Source organism: Tyto alba, unplaced genomic scaffold (assembly GCF_018691265.1).
Source record: "Tyto alba isolate M040663 unplaced genomic scaffold, T.alba_DEE_v4.0 Super-Scaffold_2, whole genome shotgun sequence".
Classification (NCBI taxonomy): Eukaryota; Metazoa; Chordata; class Aves; order Strigiformes; family Tytonidae; genus Tyto; species Tyto alba.
In genome coordinates, this window is record NW_024881282.1 from 34,859,180 (window position 1) to 34,882,889 (window position 23,710).

Here is a 23,710-nt window from a genome sequence, read left to right on the forward strand (position 1 = left end):
CGTGCTTCGTGCATCAGCTCTCCCGCTAACCTACATCAGGCCCGTAGAGGCTGATGTTTATTGCCTGTCATCTCTCCGCTGCCTGAAGTCCATGTGCCACGGTCCCCTGCACACCTTGTGGGACCTTCGCTGCAGTGATGGGACACAGCAACTACGTCGAGTCCACTTTGAGCCTGGCCTGACCCCCAGCTAACACGTACCAAGCTGTTCCCTCAGGTCTGTCCCTTCTCTATGAAGTAGTTTCTTCGTCGTCTTCTACATTAGAGGATCAAGAGGGGGCTCAGGACAGAGAGCAACCGTTGCCAAAGGACATGCAGAAGTGTTTACGTGAGGAACGGTAGCGTTTTGGGATCCTGCTTCCTATTGATGATAGTGTTACCCTGATGTTGAGCAAGGCCACACTGAGCTAGGAGCCTGCTTGCAAGCTGAGACATCTTGGACCTGCTTGGTATTAGGCCAGAAAAATTACGGTTGCTGGAAATGTCACTGAGCACTTTGAGAGCCAGGGCCATGCCCTGCGGATGGCTCTGAACCGCTGTCCGGGCTGGTGGTGGGTAGCCTGGAGCTGCTTTCGGGTGGGATGATAACCTGATACCTTGACGACGATGTCTGGTGAATTAAGTCTTACGGTATTTTTTAAATAGCAGAGCTGTGAATTGCAGCTTCCCAGCTAAATTGCACTTGAGTAATGCTCTCATGACTTGACTATCTCCCCAACATTTTAATTAGTCATTTCTGTCTTCTCTACTGTGACACGGTATTAGTACAAAATTATTGTTATTAGTACAAAATGGCTGCCCCGACACCCACTGTCACACAGCTTCTTTCACGATGGGGCTGCATTTCAGCAACAGTAGGCGGTCTTGAAGGCGTTTTTGGAGCCGTTGGGGGAAAAAAGCATCAACACAGTGGACACAGACCCAAGAGCAGACCTTTTGGACCCTTTTCTTCACAGCCCGCGTAGGAGCTGACACCCAAGGGCTGCAGTGCTTTGACTGAAGTCACCTCTGAGACTGAGCACAAAGAGCAGAAGCAGGCCCTGGGGAAGGACGGCAATGACAAGGGCTTGCGACAGGAAAGGTTCAGAGGGTCCCTTTATCCTGAGTCCTCGGTGGGTGGAAGCAAGCGGAGCTGCAGCCGTACTCCTGCTTTATACGGAGCACTGCAGGAGCAGTTTGTGCTCCTAGATAACACAGCGTGGTGATCACAAAAACCTGCCTCCCTTTTGGCTTGAGCAATTAGCCTGTACTCAGTGTTTCCATTAGTAAGCGAAGTGAACGATGGCATTAGGTAGCTTGACATAATCCTGTTTGCCTACAAAGAATATACAAACTCCTGCTTCTGTAAGCACAGCGGGAGTCAAACTGCATCAACAGCTTCTTTGGTCATAGCTCTAAGCCTCTTTTTAACCAGTTCTTCAACCTGCTAGGAAAAATCTCCTCAAGCTCTTGGTGCGTGTCAAGGCGCACGTTCTTTGCGGCGCTGCCCATACACTTCTAGTTGCCACTGCCACCCTTCAGCCTTCCTTCTCTGCCATCCCAGCCTCCCTCCATAGCTTTCCTTTGGGATCAGTAGTCCCCAGGTGCCTCAGGCCATTTGCGGTAGACATGCAGCACAAGAATTTGGTAAGACAAACCCATCTTTCATCAGACAATGACATTTATGCCCCTCTATCATCATATTGCATCAACACGCATGGTGTGTCAATGCCCCGTTGCCACTTTGCTTCTGATTAAACACCTCTGGGGTTTAACGAGTTTTCCTCCTGCTGTAAACCAGCGGCCATGGGTATGATCACTCCAGTAATCCCAAGATAATTTTGGACATCCTGGGAGGAGTGGCAGAGCCAAACGCAGCTGCAGCATCCTTCAAAGGCCGAAGGGTGTTTTGGAGATGTCTACAAAGCAAGAATCCACCTTGCAAAACCCACCATCCCAGCTGGTCAGCAGAGACTGGCCTCGACAGGCTCTTTGGAATGAGCTCCCCTCATCTCCAGCCACGCTTCTGCAACCCTCGCATCTGCCACCTGCTCTGTCATTAGCTCCTGGGCTGTAGCCAAAGACTGTGGCAACACCTGAACTATTAATTGGGCTATTGCAGCAGCGCTAACAGAGCTAGGACTCCTCTGCCAGCCAAGCCAACTGCTCCAAGACACCCCAAGTGTGCAGCCAGCGCTCTCGCTGTGCTTGAAGCCCCCCCCATCCCGCGCTACGATGCAGCCATGAGCTCCCGCCGCTGCGTGCCACGCGGATATTTTTGCAAACGCTGTTTCGCCGCATGGAGGGCAGCCCTCGCCAGACAGGCAGAGAGTGTGGGAGAAGTGGAGAAGACCAGGAGGAGTTGTGGAGGGGGAGACAAGGGATTCAGCCGATCACAGGCGAATGGCACGGGGTGGGATGGGCCCAGCCGGAGGCAAAGGTACTGTGGGGAGAGACACGGCTGCTCACTGGTGGCAGAGCTCTCCCTTGCACCCTGCTGCTGTTTGCTCCCAGGATCGGCATTTAGGGAGAAAAATCCCCTGGAGCAAGGAAGACAGGGAGGCGGGGGAGAGGAGAAGGCTCCAGCTGCCCAAGCTCTCCAGGTGGATGAGCTCCCACCTAGGGAATAGCGGCACCCATGGTGGCATTAGCTGGCATCATAGCCGGAGTGTTGGGAAACCCTTCCGCACTCTTGGGGTCTTCCTATAGCCTCTGGCAGCAGGTGCGTGTAACGAAAAACATTATAGAGATGCAGTTGCATTTGTTCACCTTCTTTTCTAGTCTATTTGGCAAAGAGCATCCGCAAGGAGGAGCAGACAAATTCAGCTGCGGGCCAGCCCGAGCATTTAGCTCCCCGAGGTCCAACCAGCTTTGCTTGGCAAGGTGTGAAGAGGCCGGAATTCACCCAGCACAAGGCGATGCTTTGGCAGGGGGGGCTCCAGGCAGGGGCGAGCCTGGCTGTGCCCCTGGGCAGGAGGCTTTTGGGTGGCTGCGAGGTGGAGAGCCGTGACCCTGCAGCCTGCTTTGCCGGTGGCAGAGCCTGGAAAGCCAGCCACTGCTACCACAAGATGAGTAAGATCCTGCCAAGGGACAAGTACCTCCAGGAGGAAACGTGACTCTCCCCAGCAGCAGCAGTTACTAATTCCCCCATATCTTCAGGTGAAGGAGAGGGAGACCTACAACCTCACCAGGCACGGGAGGAGAGGAAGAGCTCTCTGTGCATTCAGCTGGCAGGGCAGCAGCACAGCCCGCGATGAAGAACCCTTTTATGTCTGCAGACCTCACAGGGAGAAGGGAACAAAACTAAAGACAGTGAAGCAAATGGGGGTGCTCTTGCTAATCCTATCTTCTTCAACTGAGTTGTACCTGGGGAGGTGGTGGGGTTTTTTGTGAGATCACAGCCAGCTCCCTGTACCCAATTCCGTCAAGGTCAACAAGCCTCACTGGATGAAACCAGGGGGTTTTTTTCCACCAGGCAAACAGAGCGACAAAGCCCCGGCCTCCCCCCTTTTACCTCCCAGGCTGTGGGAGCCAAAAGGCATCTTCAGCCATTTGCAGGAAGCTTTGCCACACCACTGAGGCGACACGGGCTTCTCCAGTGGGGTTCTTTGGGGAAGACACTTGTGCAACTTTGCAGGGCACCGGGTATGTTGAAGTCAGATGTCCAGCCCCAACCGGTTCTGGACTATGAAGCTCTACTGGCCAGGCAAGGGGAGGGTCAGCACACAGTTACCAACACGGGCCTCCGCTTCCTAGTCGTTGCTTTGCAGATTACTGCTGTGGTCCTCAGGTGATCTCGTTCAACCGGTTCATCCCGCTTTCCATGGAAGCTCAGTGGTGGGGGGCAGAGATCAATCGGGTGCGGCTGGAAGCCCCACGAGTGCCCACAGCAGCTCTTCGCTGTTATTCTGTGCGCTCAGAGGAGTCGGTGCTTTGGTCACCCCACGATATAAAACACTGGGGCCAGGGTTGGATGGACTCAGGTCTTTTTGTAGTGTTTTAAGGTGCACGCCTTAAAAGCCTGGAGTTTTTCCTTAAAAATATAAAGTCGGGAAATCTCCTCAGCTGTGATGTGGTCTGTGTGCTGAATATCTGTATGACAGAGAGATGTGGTCAGTGGCTTTCTCCTGCAATAAATGCTGATCTAATATGACCTTGATGGCGAACATGCTGGTTAGATGCTGTGTTATTCTCTGCTTGCTATGGAGCTACTGTAGTCCCCGCTATCACCTCTGTAACCATTAACTTTGGGAAGGTTTCTACTTATGTGTGCTGGCTGGTCAAAAAACTCCCAAAACAAGTATCTCCGTGGAAGAAAATAATATTTCTCAAGGATCACGGTGCCTTTGGAGAAGAGAATAACACCAAGATTAAAAATAAAGTCTTACCAGAATAAAATAATCTTTCTTAGCTGGCTTTGTATCGACCAGTTAGTCTCAACGGCCCAGTTTCTAGTTTGAAGGAACAAGTGAAGTCCCTCTTGTGTGGTTTTATAGACTTGATCTGTGCTGTGATTTACAGTCTGGAATATAAGAAAGTTTCTTTGCTTATGTTTCCAAAAAATCAGCAGCTTGTGGTTGCCAGCGCTGACGTGTTAGCACTTAGGCTGTCGGTTGTACCGTTCAGTGCCCTGCTCAACAGCAACTGCTTAGGCAGCGAGGCTGCTCTCCTCGGCACCTCTGCCTCGGCGCATCACAGCCCACCTGCGCCCTTTCTGGGTTTATTTTGTCGGATCCGGTTTTCGTCTGGGTTCGCCAAGCCCCTTCCCTTCCTCGGTGGACGGCTGGCAACGGTGTGGCTACGAGGGATAAGCTGTCGTCCCCCAGCATGTCTCCATCCCATCCTTCTCCATCATCACCTTTCCCAGCGGCAGGATCAGTGTGGGGCAGCAGGAGAGAGCGGTGGGGGGCCGGCCCCGGCGCTCGTGCTCCCCACGGGCGTGGGGAAGGCACAGCCCCTCCCCAAGCCTCGGCGCCTCCACGTCTGTGGAGCTGTGACTCCCCGGTGCCCTTCAAGAACTTTGCTGTGTCCCCAGAGGGGCAAACACCGCAGTCAGGACCGGCCCGGAGGGAGAGTCGGAGGATGATCCTGCAGTGAGAGCGCGACAAGCAGGGAGCCGGGCGGGGATGGGGAGGAGGCCCACGCAGCTGCCACCCACACCGGGTCACCAGGATCACGCACGGTTTCACCGGGGAGGGGGGGTGAAGGGCACGAGGGGAGTTCCAGCCTCCCTGTGACGTTGGCACCTGTGTGTAAACACCTCGGATGTCCCCGGGGTGCTGTCCTCCTTCCCTCTGCTCCTCGGTCCTTCCCTGGCTCACATTCGTGGTCTTCCAGACGCTTCTGCTGCTCTTTTCCCTCGTGCTCGCCGCCGTGCTGCCGGTCTGTGCCCCGCCAAGGATGCACGCCCCGGCGCTCCCCCGGCAGATGAGGTCTCTTCGGTTCCCCCCCCCCAACCCCCTTTGGTTTTTCTGCGTGCCCATGTGCATCAACAGGCTCCGCGGGGGGACGCCGGTGCGTCCTCCCGGCTGCGGCGGAAGGGCGACCGCGGTAGAATTCGGAAAGGCACCCAGGGCCCGCTGCACCATCACTTGGGCCTCTGCGGGAGCCTGGAGCAGCACGTGGGGACGCCGAACCTGACTGCGGGAAGAGCAGAAAATGCAAAAGCGCCTGTTGCAAGGGGAGCTGGGCTTGGCCCTTGCGTGAATTTGCCGAGTTCTGCAACTGAAGCCCACGAAAGAAGCGTTTCCTGCTGCAGCAACCTCGCCCATTGCCCTCCCCACGCATCACCTTGTGTGGGTCATTTTGGGTTTGGCTTTTTTTTTTTTTTTTTCTTCCCTGATGAAAGCCCCGGCTGCACCTTCTGCGAGCAGTTTCTGGCTGATTCACTGGAAGGAAAACTTTGTCCTTGGTGGAAACACCCTGGCCGAGTGGGAGGGACACGCTCCCTCCCGGGGATCTGCTTCCTTCAGCAGTCAGGCTGTGCCGGCAGCATGGCAGGCTGCACGAGGCCAAGAAAAATAAGCAAAAAAAAACCATCTCAGCTAGGTCTCAGCAACTGCAGAATAACACGGGGACCACACTCGCCTCCTCGGTGCTTGGTGAAGAAGGAGCGAGTTCCCCCACGCCTCCACCTGCACCATTCCCTGCCCCTCCTCAAGGTAAAGCGGCAAAATTTGACCCTGAACCTTCTTCACAGAAATCTCGTTTTCCCAACCCGCTGCTGCGCCTCTGAGGGCTTCTTGGGGGGGGGGAAAAAAAAAAAAAATCACGTGTCCTTCCCCCCCGGCACACGCACTTACCCTGCTGGAGTCACTTTTGCCACTGGCAATGGCCACACACAAATTGGCCATTAAGCAAACTGACCCTTCACTGACCGGTACAACTCAAAAGCACCGTGTGTGCCCGCCGGGGCTTGGCCTTCACCAGGGTCACCCTGGGATGGGGGGGGGGGGGGGGCTGAAAGCTTCGCTCTTCAGCAGCTTTATAAAAAAAAGCAGGCCAGGTTTCTGGAGGTGACAACGCAGGCAGCGGCAGGGGGGGACGGTGGAACAGCTCTGCGAGGGCTGGGGCGAGCGTGTTCCCGGCCGTGTTTGAATTGGAGCCCGGCCACGGAAACCGAAGGAAAAACCACAAGGTTTGGGAGGTGGCTAACCTTGGGCGCAGCCTGCCTCTCGGCCCGTGCCCGCGCTCCGGTGGAGGACGCACGTGGGGTGGAAAGACCTGGCCGTCCCCGACCCACCGTGGCGTCAGCCTGGCCCCTCGCGCCCGCCGGGCCACGTGAGCGGGGAGCAGGTGGCGTTGGCAGGAGCGTTCCTCGGGGACGCCAAGGACTCGGCGGGTCCCGGCCCCCCCCCCCCCCCCCCCCCCCCCCACCAGCGGGTGTTTTTCCACCTCCCGGTCCCGGCACGTCGGCAAGCGCCGAGGCACGGGGAGGCACCCGCCTGCACCGCGTCTTGTTCAAGCCCAAGAATCCCAAATCTCCGGGAGGCTCTGGGGCAGAGGGAGACGCTCTCTTGCCGGAGCGAACTCGGGCTGTTTTGCTGGGCCTGTATTTAAAACAGAGTCCAGGGCACGGCTGCCTTACAGGCGGCTTCTCCTGCTTGCGTAAGGCTTTCCTCCGGCTGCCAGCCCCCTCCCTCCAGCGGAACAGCCCGACGCGTGTCAGAAACTGCTGCTGTCGCAGACTGAAAAGCCCAAGGCTGAAGCGTGGCATTTTCTACCCAAACTGTCTCCTCCTTTCTCAGGTGGGAGCCCGCCTGCTCCGTGACTCCAGTTGCAAGTTTCCTTCTTAATAACGGAGTCCCCTGTGACCAGTGTCTAAACAACACCCCCCCCCCACGCCCCTCGGAGCTTCGGGAGGCAGGTCCCATCCTGTTGCCGTGCCTTGGGGCAGCACCCTTGCTGGGGACTGACTCGGTCACTGCCCAAACGCCTGGCAAATACTCCCACGCCCGGGCACCACCCCGCGCCGGCCTCTCTGAAGGCCGAGGGAGGGCAGGCCCCTGTCCCTGCCCGCGGCTTTCAGGCGGGTGTTTCACCTCCCCACACCCTTCGGGCTCCCTGAGACAGCACAGGGGAAAATACCTCAGGAGGAACGAGGCTATGCTAAGCCTGCTCCCTAATCCCTGCCCAGGCCACGCAGCTTTCGGCTGTAAACTAACCCCAGGCCCCACGGCTCGGCGTACCTGTGCCCAAAAAGGGAAAGGCTCCCCGCCTCCCCGCGTCACAGCCGAGCAAATGCAGGGCAAGGATCAGGGAGGCACATGCTCGCCCTCCGTTTTCCATTTCCAGAAACGTGTCTAAGGGCAAGAGTTTGCGCGTGCTTTAGATAAATGATTACAAGGGGTTTGAGACACAAAGGGGAAAAAATAGTTTTGTTGCTTAGCACAGTGACAGTCACGCGGCATGCAGCAGGCGCGAGCAGCGGCCCAGCTCCCGGGGCTTGCAAAGCCAAGGGCAGAGCAGACCCGAGCTCTTCCAGGAACAAATTTGGGCTAGAGGGGCTGAGGATGCTAGCGGCAGCTGGTAGCCAGCACCAGCTCCACCTTGGGTTTCCTCGAGGATGTTCAGAGCGGCTCCCTCCAACAGCTTCTTAAGGCGGTGGGGCTGGGGGAGCTGGGGCACGCAGCCGCCCGGCACGTGGGGTGGGGGGGGAACAGACGTTTCAGCATCTTCCTCAGCACCGAGGGGCCAGTCTTGGCAAAAAGGAGCAGCTCCCTCCGAGAGAAATCCTGATTAGAGCTGAGCAGCGAGAGGTTAGGAAGGGAAACGACGTCAAGACCCCCAGCATCAGTGCTTGTTCTCACATCCAGCCTCAAGCTCGCCCCGGTAGAAGTCGCCTCGGATGAACGGTCGCAGGAGGGAGGGCGCAGCCTGCACACGCACCTCAGGGCTTCCTGGGCTTGGCAAGGACCCCCAGGATAAACCCCAAGGGGTTGGCACGGCGGGTGAGAGAAACCGACCCCTGAACTGCAGAAACCAGAGCCTGGGAAGCGCAATGACACCAGACAGATCCCAGCCCGGCCGGGGGGGTGAAACGATGGCCCTGGCGAGCTGCCGCTGAAACCAGGTATTTTAGGAACCGTGCTGAGTGACTGAAGGGCCCCGCGCCGAAGCGTCTCGCTCCCCCCTCCCCACCCCGTCCCCCCGGGAGGGGAGCCAGCTCCGCGCCCCCGCTCTCCGGGGAGCTGACTCACGGCAGGACCAGGGGAGGCCGAGCCCCCCGCCGCCGCTATTGCGGGCAGCGCGAGGGGCCAGGGAGACGGCCCGAGCCCGGGGCAGATATTCCTCCCGCCAACGCTCCAGGACGGGCACAGCGGAGGCGTGCTGCCCCCGCCGAGCGCGCACCACACCACACCCGGTTATTATATCATGCTTTTAATACAAACTTAAAAAAATCTGGAACAATAGAAACTGTACAGATTTGATCAACCTTTTTTTTTTTTTTCTTTTTTTTTTTGTTTGTTTGTTTGTTTGTTTTTAACTAAATCTCTAGACACACCAATGTCCCGTTCCAAAATATTGCACAACATTCTGAATACAAAACTCTGATTGTATTCCTCCTTCGCTAAAGAAAAAAAAAAAAAAAAAAAGGAAAAAAAAAAAAAAAACAAACAAAAAGAAAAACAAAACAAAACAAAACAGCAACCCCCTGGTTCCCCCTCTCAGCAGCCCCCTTCTCGGAAAGAAACCCAAGCAGAGCACACACGGAAACCCGCCGCTGGGAGACATGCAGGCTTCTGTCCTCTTCCACTCATTCTCTCCCACAAGGCAACTGTCGATTCACTCCTCGGAGAGGGGCGGGAGGGAAAGGAGGGAGGCTGAGTGGGGAGAAAGGAATCTTCACCGCTTCTTTTTTTTTTTAAAGTTTTTTTCCTGAAAAAATATTTTTTTTTCTCTCCTCTTTTTAAGAAAAAATCTCGAAAAGAAAAAAATTAGTTTGTTTTTTTTTTTTTTTTTACGTTAGAAATATACATATATTATATATACCTCTTACATTTTACAAATGTAGCAAATTATTCAATACAAACAGACATCAACAAAAAGAACACAAACCCATAAAAAATAAAAGTTAAAAAAAAAAATTTCTCTCTTCTCTTCCTAAGAAACCAGGTAAATTAGTGCAGGTTTTTAAAAAATAAAATTGAAGCTGAACGCCTACATCCAAGACTAGAAAAGACCCGAAAAGGCCGTTAGTTTCCATTGCTGCCTGACGCTGGAGGAACGTTTCTGAAGCACGCTTTTTTCCTTTTAAGATACAGAGGTTGGTCCCTCCTCTTTTCCTCCTTCCACTCATACCACTGTTTTTAAAGCAGGTATAATACGTGTGGCAGGGCAAAGCGGCATCAAAGCTTCACACACATAAGCGGGTGGCCGGGGGGGGGCATCGCCACCTCTCCCCCCGCTCCCCGTGCCGGAGGGGAGCACGCTGTCCCACGGCAGCGGCGGGTGGCTTGGCCAGATGTGGTGGGGACACACACACACACACACACACACAGCTGGACCGGGTCCCACCATCAGGGGCTCAGCACCCCTCGGTCCAGCACTCAGCAGCACGCTCCCGGGGAGAAGGACGGGGTGGCGGCAGTGGTAACGTCCGTGAAGTGGAGGGTTTGGAAAAATTTTTTTTTTTTTTTTTTTAAAAAAAAAAAAAAAAGGAAACCCAACAGCTCGGCCATTCCTCATCGATTCGTCCCAGCCTGGAAACCTGCAGGGTCGAGGCTGCGGGCACTGGTTTGGGGGAAGCTAGCTGGGCTCCGCGCTCCTCGTGGGTCACAGCCTGACGGCGAGCAGCCCGCTCGGGCCCCGGCGCGAGGTCGGGACCGTGCCTCCCCCAGGCACCCAGCGAGGGGGAAGGCGCGCTGGAAACTCTCCTTAAAGAGCTCCGGGCTGCGGCAGCCCCCTCGGGACAGCCCGTCACCTCTGCAAAGGCTCATTGGCAACACAACTACAAGAGGGCCAGAGCGCCTTCCTCTCGGCTCGAGGGAAGGGAGAGGGAAAAGCACGGGCTCGAGCCCATCTCCCCTGAAACAGGGATGTCTTGGAAGAGCGTTGGTTCAACAGGTACAGGAGAAGTGGGTTTTCCGAGGGTGCTCCAGAGACATCATTAAAAGAAAACCAAACCTCAAGTTTGGAAGGCAGCAGAAAGCTTATTTTTCTTTTAAACTGAGAACTTCAAAGACTGGAGTCTCATCATCTCCATCTCTCTCCTCTTTGCACGTTTCTGTACTTCCACAGCAGCCTCCGAGGAGGCCTCCTTCCCACCTACAGAGCCCTCCACCCCGCCTGGGCAAGAAGCAGTCTTCCTTCAGCTTCCCCTGAAGGTGGGTTTTGGAGTCCCTGACATAAAAGCAACCTAGCTGAGAAGCCCGACTGCAGCACGTCGTCCTGGGGAAAGCTGCGGGCGCATTCCCTGATCCCAGCCCTGTTGGGGGGGGGGGGGGGGGGGAGGCACCGTACAGACACACGCCGGGACAGCTGCCCGGCTCCTGAGCGCCCGTCCCCGCTCCGCCCCGAGCCTCCCGCCGTCCCTGCTGACGTGATCCGGCTGGAACGACGAGCTCACGCGAGGCGCTTCCCTTCCGCACCAGATGAGCCACCTCCTCCTGCTCCTCCAGGAGGGCAGGGGAGGGGATTGAGTCAGGTGGGTACCTGGCTGAAAGCACAAATCCTTATGCTACCACTCAAGAGAGCAGCTTCAACAACATAGCCCTTTCTCTTCCTGAAAAGTAGTGCTGCCTCGCCAACTGAAAAGGAAGGAATTCCCTCTCAGAGACGAGAAGATGAATTCACAGCAGGGAATGAAAACTCCGACCTGAGAGCAGGGACGGGCGGGTGGCGTTTCTACACCCCAGGGCCGTCGCCCGGCCCGAGGGGGCGCGGAAAGGCCCCCTCACTCGCTCGCGCGCGGGAGGGGGGGGGGGGGGGGCAATAACCAGAGTCACTCAGTCCAAAGCGCTGTCCCTCCTGCAGTCGCGGCTGGGAGCAGGACGAAGCCATTTCACAGTAACGCTCTGCCCTCCCTGAGCGCTCAAGGAGAAGAGCGTTGGTGCTTTTCAGCACACAGACAGAACAGCTGACGCCAGCGCGGGCTGGAGCAACAACAGTACAACGGTCTACGCCCGTGGGCACAGTAGATGCTCTCCGTCTACACGCAGAGCCGTAACAGGAAAAAAAAAGCAAAGCTCACCCACCCATTTCTGGCTAGGACGCAACACCAGTGTGTGTATCTCCACCGACACTGACTCATCCTCTCCCCGGCCCTCCTCCAGCCTCCAGCCAGGTGGTACGAAGACGACGTCCCTACACCCAGGTGGAAGGACCCCGTGTCCAACGCTGGGCGGGCGGGGGGCAGGTGGGTGGGTGCAGGGAATCGGGAGCATCGTGACCTATGGTTGCACCAGTCCTGGGCTGGGGGGGGAAGGGGGAAAAACACAAACTGACAAAATCCCAAGACTCATTTAAGGAGTAAAAAAGTGAGTAGGAAAAAAGCACAGGGACTGAGTTAAAAAACAAGTCAGTGCTTCAGGAGCGTTGCCAGCACAGCGCAACAACACTGGGCTCTCTCTTTTCCCAAGAAGCTATATTTATAAGATTTGAATATTTTCTGTATATTTCTATTTTTCTTTTCTCTCCCTCTTTTTTGTTTTTGTTCTTGTTTCCCCCACCCCCTCCCTCCCTGCCCCAAAATACTCTCCTTCCTCGGGTTCAGTTGGCCAGGACGACAGGCTGGAACGACTGGCTGGGATACTGCATGGCATTCAGGTTGTAGCTGAGTCCTTCCACGAAGGGAGACTTCTCCAAGAAGAGGCTGTTGGTGCTGCCACCAAAGACCTGAGCCATATCGAAGGTACCGCCCGTGCCGGTGTTGAACTGCGACGTCGGCGGGATGCTGCTGGCCTGGCTCTCGGTGGCAACACCGTCGAAGAAGAGACTGCTGGCTCCTGGCGAGCCGCCGCTGTAAACGAACTCCTTGGCGTTGGGGGAGAGCTGCGACTGCGGGGCTTGGCTCCCAGCGCTCCCGACGAAGTTCAGAGAGTGCATAGACAGGGAGAGGCCCTTGTGCTTCAGCAGGTTGGTGGTGGGGGACCTGACCATCCTGGGCTGCTGCCCAGCCCCTGCTCCGCCGCCCCCTCCTCCGCCCCCTCCGCCCTTCTTCATCTTGGTAGAGCCGAACTTTGTGGCAGCAAAGGTGGCAGTGGTGAAAGTGATAGGCTGGGCAGAGCGAGGGATGAAGGTGGGGCTGGGTGACTGGCCGAAGGAGGGGGACGGAGAGTTGGACAGCGAGTTGTCCTGGCTGCCAATGGGGACAAATACCTGGGCGTCGGGGTTGAAGCTGCTCTTGATTTCTTTGTCCAGCTCCACGGCGCTGCAGCCCTCGCTGTCATCCAGGTAGAGGACCTTAACCGAGCCCTTCTCGCCGATCTGGTAGGAAACCTCAAAAGGATCGATCCAGACACTCAGCTCTTCCGGCACATTGGCGCGCACATCCTCCACGGCCAGCCCGCTCCGCTTGGCCGCCAGCTCCACCACCGGATCCACCGTCTCCCCTATATGAACACAGCGATAGCCAGATCCCTTCAGAGGCTTCTCCGGGTACCAGTGACCCTCATATTTCTTCTTCAGCAGGCGCTCTAGCTCCTCACCGAACAGGTCTGCCCGCCTCCGAGGAAGCTTGTTGTACAGGTATGAGATGATGAAGTTAAGAGCAACTTTGATCTCCAGATGCATACTCCCTTCGCAGCAAGCAAGTCAGGGCAGTGTATTAAAAGAGACAAAATGACACGCACATAGACAAGATTTGGCTCCAGACAGACCTAGGGAAAGAGAGAAAAGGACGGATGAAGACGAGAGAACACAACAACTCTCCAGCTGTTGAGATAAAACAGCCGCTCTTTTTCATGAACAGAAGCAGTTGGCGCAAACGCTCACCAAGCGGCGATGCTCTCTGGGAGCATCACCCCCAACCTACTGGCCCTCAAATCAGGGAGATGCCGGCAGGGAGGAGTCTCCCTGCTCCCCTACAGAAGAAACGAGGGTGTAGCTACTACCTGCACCCAGGGACGCACGTCGTACTCCCCGCGTTGCCAAGTACCGCTGCTGAAACCCCGCAGGCCAGCCGTCCGCTCTGGCAGAGCTGTATCAGCACATCTAACACGCCTCTCCCTGCCCCGGCACTCAGCTGCTTCCAGCACGGCTCACCTGCACCAGCCTCCCCGGAGCACCAACAGCCTCGTGACTCGCTCAGCAGCTCGTGCAGGGACCCGCTGGTGCTCAGGGCGGCAGGGCCAGCCGCTCCTCCGGGAGGCCGGGGGGTCGGGCCGGGCGCTGCGTCCTGCTGGCACAAGCGCGGAAGGGCCGAGAGGGAGCGAGGGCGGGCGCCGAGGCGCCGGCTGCCAGCCTGTGCTTACCCTTGAGTGGCAGGCGCCTATCGTACATAGAGGAGGGCTCTGCCTAGCTACAAGCCTAAAATCCCAATTTAATGCAGTTGTCGGGGGGGGGGGGGGGGGGGGCCAGGACACACACGCGTGGCCAAGAGCCTGTCCAACGCAGCTCACATCGCTTATCCCTGCGCAGAGGGAAGATGAGCTCTTCCAGGATCAGGTACCTATTTAACAAAAAAACTGGGATTGCTTGCCAAAGACTGAAGTAATCCTCCTTCCCTTCCTCGTGAGAAAAGTTTCTGAAACGGAGAGAACCCAGAAAAGCACAATGCAAAACCACAACACTCAGCTCTCCCATTATATACAGATTTGCGAACAATGTTCGTCTGGGTACAAAAAACCCCCAGCACCGTGCTCTGTCACCCATCCAAAGAAAACAAATCCCACAGATATTTTAGGAGGAAGCACACTTCCAGTAGCCTACACGCCTCTCCAGGGGGAAGCAGAATATCCAGTTTTTAATTGCCAGCTTAGTCAGAGGCCGCTCTGTCTTCAGCTGCCCTCAACACCTTGCTCAAACAGACACACCGTGTTCAACTGTCTTCCTAAAATGGGCTTCAGGGATGCTCTCACGCAGCACTCAAGCCAATGTTTATGACTTGTGCCAATTATTTGGGGGTGGGGATGGAGCACAAGCATACAGTGTCAGCATTCCCCTGAAAAACCGGGAATCCCAGCAGCACAACCAGGTATCCACACTGGCCTAGGTCAGGAGGAAGTAAAAACTTACCAGACTGGTTTGTTTGGTCTAGTTTCATGGACAAGAAGGATTAAATAATTTTTAAAGAAACCCTCGAGTATTTTGAGGGTTTATTACAAAAAAAGGGGGGTGAGGATTCTATGCTTTTTCTGTACTAGACTGAGTTCAGATAGTCTTGGCTTCAGGATGATGGTAACCAGAAGCAGATCCCACGCCTCAAGTCTGTCAACAAGGTGGTCAGTTGTAGAAGGAATCCCCTTTCGGTTTGACTCAGCAACAAGAAACAACACAGGAATGAGGGGATGAAAAAGAGGGAAAGAAGTCCTGCCTTTAAAACCTGCTCTGAGGAATTACTGTAGTGTAACAACTGTTGGTAGGTCACTGAGACCTGACCAAGTTCAAATAAGAACAGATGAACACTGAAGAAATAAGCAGCCAGAGTTTTTCAGAGAACAGCAAGCAGAAGCCATTTTCAGAAGGCAAGAGTCTCGGCATGGAGACGGAGCCTTTTCCAGAGAAAACAGCATGAAGCAAACCCCTGAAAGAGCACACTTAAATGTTAGCAAGAGCTTATACAGCCCATACTACCTCAAGGGGAGATTACATAGAGACCTCTTGCTCCTTTGGCTTTGAGGCATCTGAGGGAGAGGACAGCTTGGGATCCCAGCAAATGAAGCAAGAAGAGAACAGCCAGTTCGCAAATCTTTTAATCTCATGTGATAAATTCTAATCCAGATCCAAAATCTATTAAGAAATCAGAAATTACAGACTGGGAAAGGAACAAAGGCCAACACTTGTTACCACCCTATTTGCAACACAAATGCCTCCAGATACTTTGAGGAGCCCACATCCTCATCAACCTTCTGCAGAAGACAATGAGGAAATACAATTATAAATCATTGCCTCCTTTTTTCTCTTCTTTAACAAGTAGTCCCCCTTCCCAGAAGGGAAATACTCTGTCCTTTAACTATGAAAAAGATGAGTTAGTTAATCTAATAATACCAACAGCTGTCAAGGTAGCTGCACGTAGCTGATACTTGCAGAAAGCACAAAAGGTCAGAGATGCCACTGACTCCTCTGGTTGTTGACACCGTAAGATGTGTTCCAGTACGACCCCCTCGATCTCCTTCTACTGCATCAGAATGTGATAACTTGGTAATAAAATAAAAAAGCCCCAAACAGCTAAATCAGAATGGCTCCAAGACAAGAAACAACTAAATATCAACAGTAAAAGGTATTCTGACAAGTCTTTCATAAAGACAGGCTTGCCTACATTGCCAAGATTTCCGAAGTAAAGGCTTCACTGTACCATGGGCAGAACATCGAAGAGCCGGCTGGGAACAAAGGGCTGATTCTCTGCTCTGCGGAGGGAAGGCAGGAGCCCCCTCAGACCCCCCGTTTATCAGCACATCGATGTGCTGAAGGAGAGAGGCCAAATTATCACTTGCATCAGAGGAGAGCAAACATGGGAACGATGCCCTCTCCTCCTCGCCCCGCAACCATGCCGGGTGACCTTGCGAGTATCCCTCCAAGCTCCTGAGGGATCTGGCCCCCGGGAACCGGCTGGTCGCCGCCGCTGCCTCCCCCTCACCAGCCCCGTTTCCAGGGGCTTTAAAAGACGGCTGCCACGACGACGACCTGCGGTCCCACAGCGGGCCACACCCGGCCGGAACAAGCGCCCTCCCCCCCCCCCCCCCATTCCTTTTCCAGCCTCCCCCCCTCCCACGAGCGGCAGCCGAGCTCCCCCCACTCGAGGCGAGCGGCGCCGCACCCGACTCAGGCGGCCAGCAGCCCCCTCCCCGGGAGAACGGCCATTTCTGGTGACCCCACTGCCCCCCCCCCCGCCACCCCACCGCCGTGGGGCAGGCTGGGAGTTGTAGTCCGAGCCCCCCCCCCTCCCCGCGACCTACTTCGCAGCCGGACTACACCTCCCGTCGTGCCCCGCGGCCGGCCCGGCCAGGCGCTTCGCTCCGCGGGGCAGGGCACAAAATTTTCCACGGCACATGCGCGCTGGCGGCCCGCCCGCCCCGGCGCTGCCCACAGCGGGGAACACGCCCCGCGGGCCCGGCGCTCGGGACCGCCGAGCAGCCGCCCCCCTTCTTCCCTTCTCCTCCCTCTCGGCAGGGACGGGAAGGCGCCCCCCCCCCCCCCAAACCTCCGCCTCACAACAGCGGGACGGAACCCAAGAGACCTCAAGCCTCGCGTCCCCGTTCCCACCGTGGGGCACGCCGGGTCGCAAATAGGGTCCCCAAAAGAGCCCTTCGACGGGGGTGTGTGTGGGGGGGAAGGTGTGTCCCCTCACCCTCCAAGGGCGAACTCCTGCCGGGGCTGCCCCCGAGGCCTGCAGGATGGGGGTGGGGGTGCAGCCCAGCCCAGCCCCAGCAGCGCCTTTGTTGTCGCCGGGCTTCTCCCCCCCACCCCTCAACCCCCCCAACCCTGGAGCCGGTGGGGGCTGAATCCCCCCCGTGTGGGAAAGGAGACACCCCAGCGACACACCCCCACACACCCCCCCCCACCCCACCCCGGGGTGCCCGTCGCCGCCCCCGGGCCCAACCTGCCCTTTTCGGGGTTGCTGGGGCTGAGCCGCACCCCGCCCCCCGTTCCCCCCCCCCCCCCCCCCCCCCCCCATCAGACCGGGGCGACCCAAACAAAATGGTGAACTGGGGCATCGCGAAGCGTCACCGACCCAATGACTTTCACACACACACCCCCCCTCCCCCCTCTCGAAGCCCCATTAAAGCCACCCCGGGGGCCGGTAGCTCCGCTAATTACCTCCTCCCCGGGCGGGGATGGGGGGGGGGACGGGGGACAATGAGCCCCCTCAGGCCGAGCCCAAAAAGGGGATGCGGGCTGCGGGGGGACCCCAGACCGAGGAAGCGGGGGGGGGGAGGGCATCAGCCCCCGGCCCCACTTACTTCGTCCTCAGCTCCGGTAGCGGCTGCCAGGGGCCGTGGGCGCTGCCGGCGGAGCCCAGGCGCTACGTGCGGGTCTCTGCCCCGTTCCCCTCCCTCGCCTTCTCCTCAGCGGTGCGGTTCCTCCGCGGGGCGGGCCCGAGAGCTGCGGCGCGGGCCCGGAGGTGGTGCGGGACGCCCGGAGAAGGTGGATGGTTGTATTTGGGGGGGGAGGAGGGAGGGGGTGCGGGTGCCGGTGCCGCCGCCTCACCTCGCCCCGCTGCCGCCCGCGCCCTGGCCCCGAGTGAGCCAACTCACGGCAAACTTTCACCCTTAGCAACCCCGCGCACGGATCCGCGCTGCCCGCCCAGCGTGATGCGGCCGCGGAGGGCGGGCCGGGACTACTTCCCCCTCCCCTCGCCGCCCGCTCAGCCCCGCCGCCTCCAGCGCCCTGGGGATGGGGGGGAAGGGGTTTAATTCCCTTTTTCTCCCCCTTTTTTTTTTTTTTTTTTTTTTTCCGCCTCCCCTTCGCTGCCGGTGTAGCAGCCGCAGCGGGGGTCGCTGGCAGCTGCGTGGCATCGGGGACTGTCCCGACTCCGGGCGCCAGGGGAAGGAAGGGGCAGGGGTTTTAGCGGGGATGAGGCTTGACCTGAGGATTTCCTCAAGCGGCTTAGCCTGAGGGGCGGGGAGCGGGGGGCGACGGGCACAGCGAGGTGTTGGCACGGGGAGCAAAGGGGGGGGAAAGGAAGCGGCCGACATTTTCTTCGCCTCCGAGCACGACGGGTGCTCGGCAGGAGGCCGGCGGGCCTGGCGCTGCCTGGCCCCGGCTCCGTGGCAGGACCGGCCGCGGGGTGAAGGTGAATTCGGGCTCCCGAGGCGACAAGCCCTCGGCACAGGCCTAGCGAAGTGTTCCAGAACTCCCGTGCCCGGGCCGACCCCCAAGCCCCGCCGTGACGGTGCGAGCTGGAGAGTTGGGTGGGGGCGAAGCACCCAGAAGGATGTGAGGAGAACGGGCAACCCCGTCTCCTCCCTTCACTGCAAACCCCTGGGGACCCCCGGTCCTGTGACGGGCTCATCTCCTCGCGGAACAACGGGGCAAGGCCAAGCAGATGATGCCCCAGGGAGGGCAGGAGTGGACACAACGCCCCGCCGGCCCCGGTACCCTGAAGCAGGGGCGGGCGCCTTCAGTCCCCGCCGGCACCGCGCTCCCCACCCCGGGACTCGCAACCCGCGCACTATTTTGTCACCGCACGCCTGTGCGCCTCCGCCTTCAACGGAGGGCCGGCCCGGCCGCGTCGGAGGCGAGAGACCCGCAAGGTGCGCGAGCGGTGGCCGTGCTAAAAATAACTGAGGCGTGTTAGCAACAGCCTTTCCATTGGCTGGCCGGGCCCGGCGGCGCCTTCGGATTGGTGCGATGCCTCAGCCAGTGAGCCGAAGGGGGTGTGTGAGCAGGGGGGCGGCGCCGGGCGCGGCGCGGGGGCTGCCGGGAGTTGTAGGCGCTAGGGTGGCCGCGGCCTGCCCGCACATGGTCGCCGCCGTCCCGCACCGCGGGTGGTGCGAGGCGGGGGCTGCGTGCTGCTCGGGGAAGGGCAGCCGCGGAACTAACCTTCCCCGGGGCCACCCTGGTGTCTGTCCGGCTCGGGGGCTGGTGGCGGGCACCTGCACCCCCGAAGGTTGAGCCTCAGCTGGCAGCTAGCGAGCTGAAGGCACCCACACAGCACCACATGGCTTTTCAGTCTGTAAATAAAACTCAGCAATGAGGAGAAAACAAGAGGATTTGCTCTGGGGTAAGAGGGGATACCTGGGTGTGGTAACAAGCGGTCCCCTAAAGCATCCACACATGGAGAAGCGTTGGAGGGGCAGCTGTATTATTTCTCTCACACGCAGCATCACCCTACGTGTTTAAAGCGCGCAAGCTGCCAGCACGCAGAGCTCCGCACTCAGTATTTTAAACCAGACCTATTACTAGTTCTGAGGAAAATTAAGAAAACCTCTACAGGCACCTGCTGGCTACTTATTTTACAGTCCGAGGCCACCACCTCGGACAGGCACCATTTGCAAAGGGCTCTCGCTGGCGCATGTAAGGCAGCTTTTGAGCAGAGTAAAGCTCCAGATGAGCGGAAGGGATACCAAGAAAGGGGTTTCCAGGCACTCCCAGCCACGTTTTCCGGCATCTTCCTTGGAGCTGACACAAGCAAACCAGGGAGGGAGAACTGGTCTCGGCGACCAAAGCAGTCCTCATTGCAGCAGGGCTAGCTTGCCCCATGAAATGTCCTGTTTGTCTTGGTTCTGAAGAATTCCCGAGAAAAATCACATCGTGGAGTCACATTCCACCTTGGAATCAGACCTTCTCAATAACGGTTATGTTTGAATGTTTAATTTATCGCCCATTTTCAAAAGCGACAAAGACCACAGATGCTTCCTGAGCTGCACCCTGTCCTTTGGTTAAATAATTCTCCATAGCAACTGCCTCCCAAGTGCAAAAATACAAAGTTCCTCTCTTGCCCCTTTTCCACAAATACCTTCAGCATCTTTCTGGGTTTGGTTTGTCCTCCCTCATGCAGGAACCCTTTAGGTACTGCCTTTGCCACTGAAGAGGACTTCTTTTGAAGCCAGTCAACACCACATATTAAAAAAATCTGTTAACACTGTCCTTCCTGGCCCCAGCGCTACAGCAGCCATCTTTGCTCATTTTCTCAGAGATTTAAAAAAACAAAACAAAACAACTTTTGAAGGTTTTGTTTTGTTTGGGTTTTTGTTTTTTTTTCTGCAGGGGAAGGGGGAGGAAGGGGAAGATTTATGAGAGCTATTACGAGCAGCCTTATTTTCATCACTCCTAGTTTAAAAGGACGTTAGTTTCAAAAGAACATATTTTTTTTTTCTAATACTCCGTTGCTTTGCTGGAAACAAAATCACGCTGTCAGCCAGAGATCAGGAAATTGAAATGACTGTGTTATTTTTAGTATCATTAGGAAAAAAAAAGGCAATTACATTTCTAAAATTCTACTGTTGTTTTAATAAGGTGTTACTAAGAGGGTGTTACACATTAGGGCTCTTTAAAATACTTGCGCCTTGACCGTGCTCCTTTAATTATCGCGTTGCCCTGGTACACATGCAGGCAGAGGAATTCTGTCACAGTATCCGCTCACGCATTCTCAGCCATTTGGCTATTACGTCAAAGCAAAGCTACCAAATCACGTGCGCATGGGGAGGGAAGGAATTGCCAGGCCGCCAGGCCAGAGCTCGTTTTGCTGGGTTATTTAATGCCAAGGAAGGGCAGTCAGGTCATAATCAGGCGTAATTAACACCGCCATACCCTGAATCTTCTTTACATTCAAGTCACATGACAACCTCAAGGAAATGAAAAATTCTTTCCTGCTATTGAAACAGGCAAACAACACCTCCAGCTGATTCCTGTAATGAGAAAATAACAGCTCCTCTGCAGATAAGGTTTCAGAAGGAGAATTTTGTCTATGCGACTCCCACAGGGAAAGCTCACAGGCAGACTCGAGGCCTTTGCCTACCTTAGTTTTTGTTTTTTTGTTTTGTTTTTTTTTTTAAAAAAAAGAAAGCTAATGCTTCGGGTTTACCCCAAAGTGTGTTACGGAGCTGTTTGCTGAGCTCGGTTGTAGCTGTGGCTGGTAGCTGGTCTGAAGAGGTGCATAACAGGGAACATCTACATTTCAGAACGCAGCAATGCCTTGTTAGTACAGGCAACAAAGAGGACAATTACTTAAGAGGCCAAGAGGTTCCATGTTCCCCTCCGCCAATGTAAATATTTGAAATAAAAGGATTCTTTTACTTATTACATAACATCCTTTTGATGAAAAAAAGAAAAAAAAAAAAAAAAAAAGGCAATAACCCTAACCTAGAAAAGTAATGGCAGGAAGACACATTTAGCTCCCTGCAACTAGGATTTGCAGGCAGCACCACGGGGGTTTAGCTGCCACAGAGACACAGCCGTCCGTCCCTCCCACCCTTCCTTGCAGTTGTCATGCAAGTGCTTCACAGCTGGCAACCAGGGAGCCCCTGAATCAGGCTGCTTAAGACTCCAAGGTCTGATGAAGCCCTTCCAGAGCTTGGCAGGCACACAGCAGCAGGACACGGCTTGTCTCATTCCCCCCCTGCAGGGAAGCTCGCCCTTTTAGCGTGTGCTCCGGTCTCCAGTACTGCCAGGAAATCTCCTTCTGCTGGAGAAGTACTTTAAAATCTATTTAGGTAAGAAATATTGCACTTTTCTAGGGGCCCTGCCTGGGTTTAATTTGCTGGTGAACAGAAATCATTACCACACGAGCAAGGCTGAGTTTTTCTGGGCTACCCAATGGTATCCGTTACCCTTGTCTGAATTAGCAGCTTCAGGGCAATGTCCCGTCCGTGCTCTGAAAGTACCAGAAAGGCAGCGGCGCTGAACTGATCTGAGCACCAGCAGCATTTGGCATTCTCCCCAGAGCTGTCTGAGCAAACAAGGCAAAGGGGAAAAGGCCCGTCCCTCCCTCTCTCCACCTGCCCAGTGACTCAGAACAACTAGAAATGGCAGCTTAACTCCCATTGCTGCCAGAACACAGACTGATATACCAGCAGTTAGAGTGAAGGCACCGGGAGTGCCAAGAGAGTAAGTATGCTCGGGCCTTTTTGGGGGTGGGGGAAGGGATGGGGACACTCATATCTCTATAGCAACCCCTGCCTCGCCGATCCTGCTAAATGATCGGGAACAAGGGCCGCTCTAAAATTAGATCTGCTAGAGGTCCCTGCACCAGGGGCAATAACTCCTGAGATAAAAGAAATAATTCAAACTTTGTTTCCCCCCTACCTTCACTGAGCAACTTTTGTTATCTTAGAAACTTCCGGGAAAGAAAAAATTACGTATAAACCTTCTGCGTTCCTGGTGCGATAATTTGGGTGGCCTGGCTGAGAGCAAGTGATAAATTCTGGCTGAAGTGATAAAGTTCCAGGTACAAAAAAATCTGCATGTCATGCCCTGCTTTTAAAGAAATACAGAATTTAACATGACTGGTAATGGCTCTGACATGGGCTTCCCCATCAGGAATGAGAGCCACCTGCTTATTCAGGCAGAATTCCTTTGAGAGAGTGGGTTTGCTGGAGCCAAAGAACCAGTTTGCTTTGAGCATCTTGGCAAATGGCATCCACATTAGTAAAAATTAACCAGAAGCTGTGTAAGCGAACCATGGTGCAAAGAAGAAGACATGCACTCTGAGTACTACAAAAAGCTTCTAAGAGAAACCTGACAGAATTAATAGCTGGGGGGATGAGAGGGAGGAGCAGCTGAGATGGCCATAGAGACCAGTCACAGCTAGAGCCAGCTGCAGCAGGAAATTACTTTTTAGGGAAGGATGATCACAACTTGTCTGCTTGTTTTCACTCTTACCTGAAACACCTAAATGGCTGGAGCAGGTAAAAGAAGCATTTAAGCCAGAGAGGAGTTAGAGGAATCAGTACTGACCTCAGCTGAACAACTGAAGTCCTGGAAGAAGCACAAAATGGGCTCTGCACCCCAAAACTGCGCAAAGAGAATGCTGTTACTGCAGCTCTGCTCAGACTGTGAAGACTTTAAGGACTATAAAGCACACTGCGCTAGGACTCTTAATTTAACCTTGTGAGGACTACACGCACGAGTAGGGAACTCGGTTCCACCTTTGCATAAAGGTGCCCATTCCCAGATCTCTGCTGAGCAAACAGACTGCTTTTAGCCTGTACTGGTATTTGACAAACAAGCAGCCTCTGGTTTTCAGCATGCACACGGCTAACAGACTAGAACACAATAGTTGGTTTCCAGTTACAGCAGGGAAGGCTTTAACTTATTCACAAGAACAGGATAGCGAGTCAAATAGCTTAGTAGGTTTTAGAAAGGGATTGGATGTTTGCATGGTGAAACAACATCCACAGCCGTATTAGCCAGGATAAGGGTTACAAGCTCAGCGATCCTCACGCTACAGGACAAAATGATCAGTGGCTGGGATCACAGGCAGACAAAAGCGATAGCCATTCCCTGAAGCTCCTTGCAGCAAGGTCACATGGCCATAAGCAGACACTGTCAGAAACCAGATAACCCATTGTGCAGTTCTAGCTGGGCTAATCCCGTGTGTCCCCAGAAAGCTCCAGAGAGGCTAGGCACAGAATTAACCGGAGAGAAATCCTTGTTATACACAAAAAAAAAAAAAGAAAAAACAAAAGAAA

General features: G+C 55.5%; 1 protein-coding gene across 2 annotated transcripts; it reads right to left on the reverse strand.

Annotated features, from left to right (window-relative positions):
• Positions 1-8,842: 8,842 nt before the first annotated feature.
• Positions 8,843-17,947, reverse strand: TOB2 (transducer of ERBB2, 2). Of its 2 annotated transcripts, none has more exons than XM_032996845.2 (2): positions 17,540-17,947; positions 8,843-13,297 (listed from the first exon to the last, which is right to left on the reverse strand). In XM_032996845.2, the coding sequence occupies exon 2, from the start codon at positions 13,209-13,211 to the stop codon at positions 12,189-12,191; it is 1,023 nt and encodes a 340-aa protein (XP_032852736.1). In that variant the 5' UTR covers positions 13,212-13,297; positions 17,540-17,947; the 3' UTR covers positions 8,843-12,188. The 2 variants fall into 2 exon arrangements, with proteins under 2 accessions (XP_032852736.1, XP_042648838.1); XM_042792904.1 differs by lacking the exon at positions 17,540-17,947 and adding an exon at positions 16,535-16,609.
• Between the last annotated feature and the right edge of the window lie 5,763 nt (positions 17,948-23,710).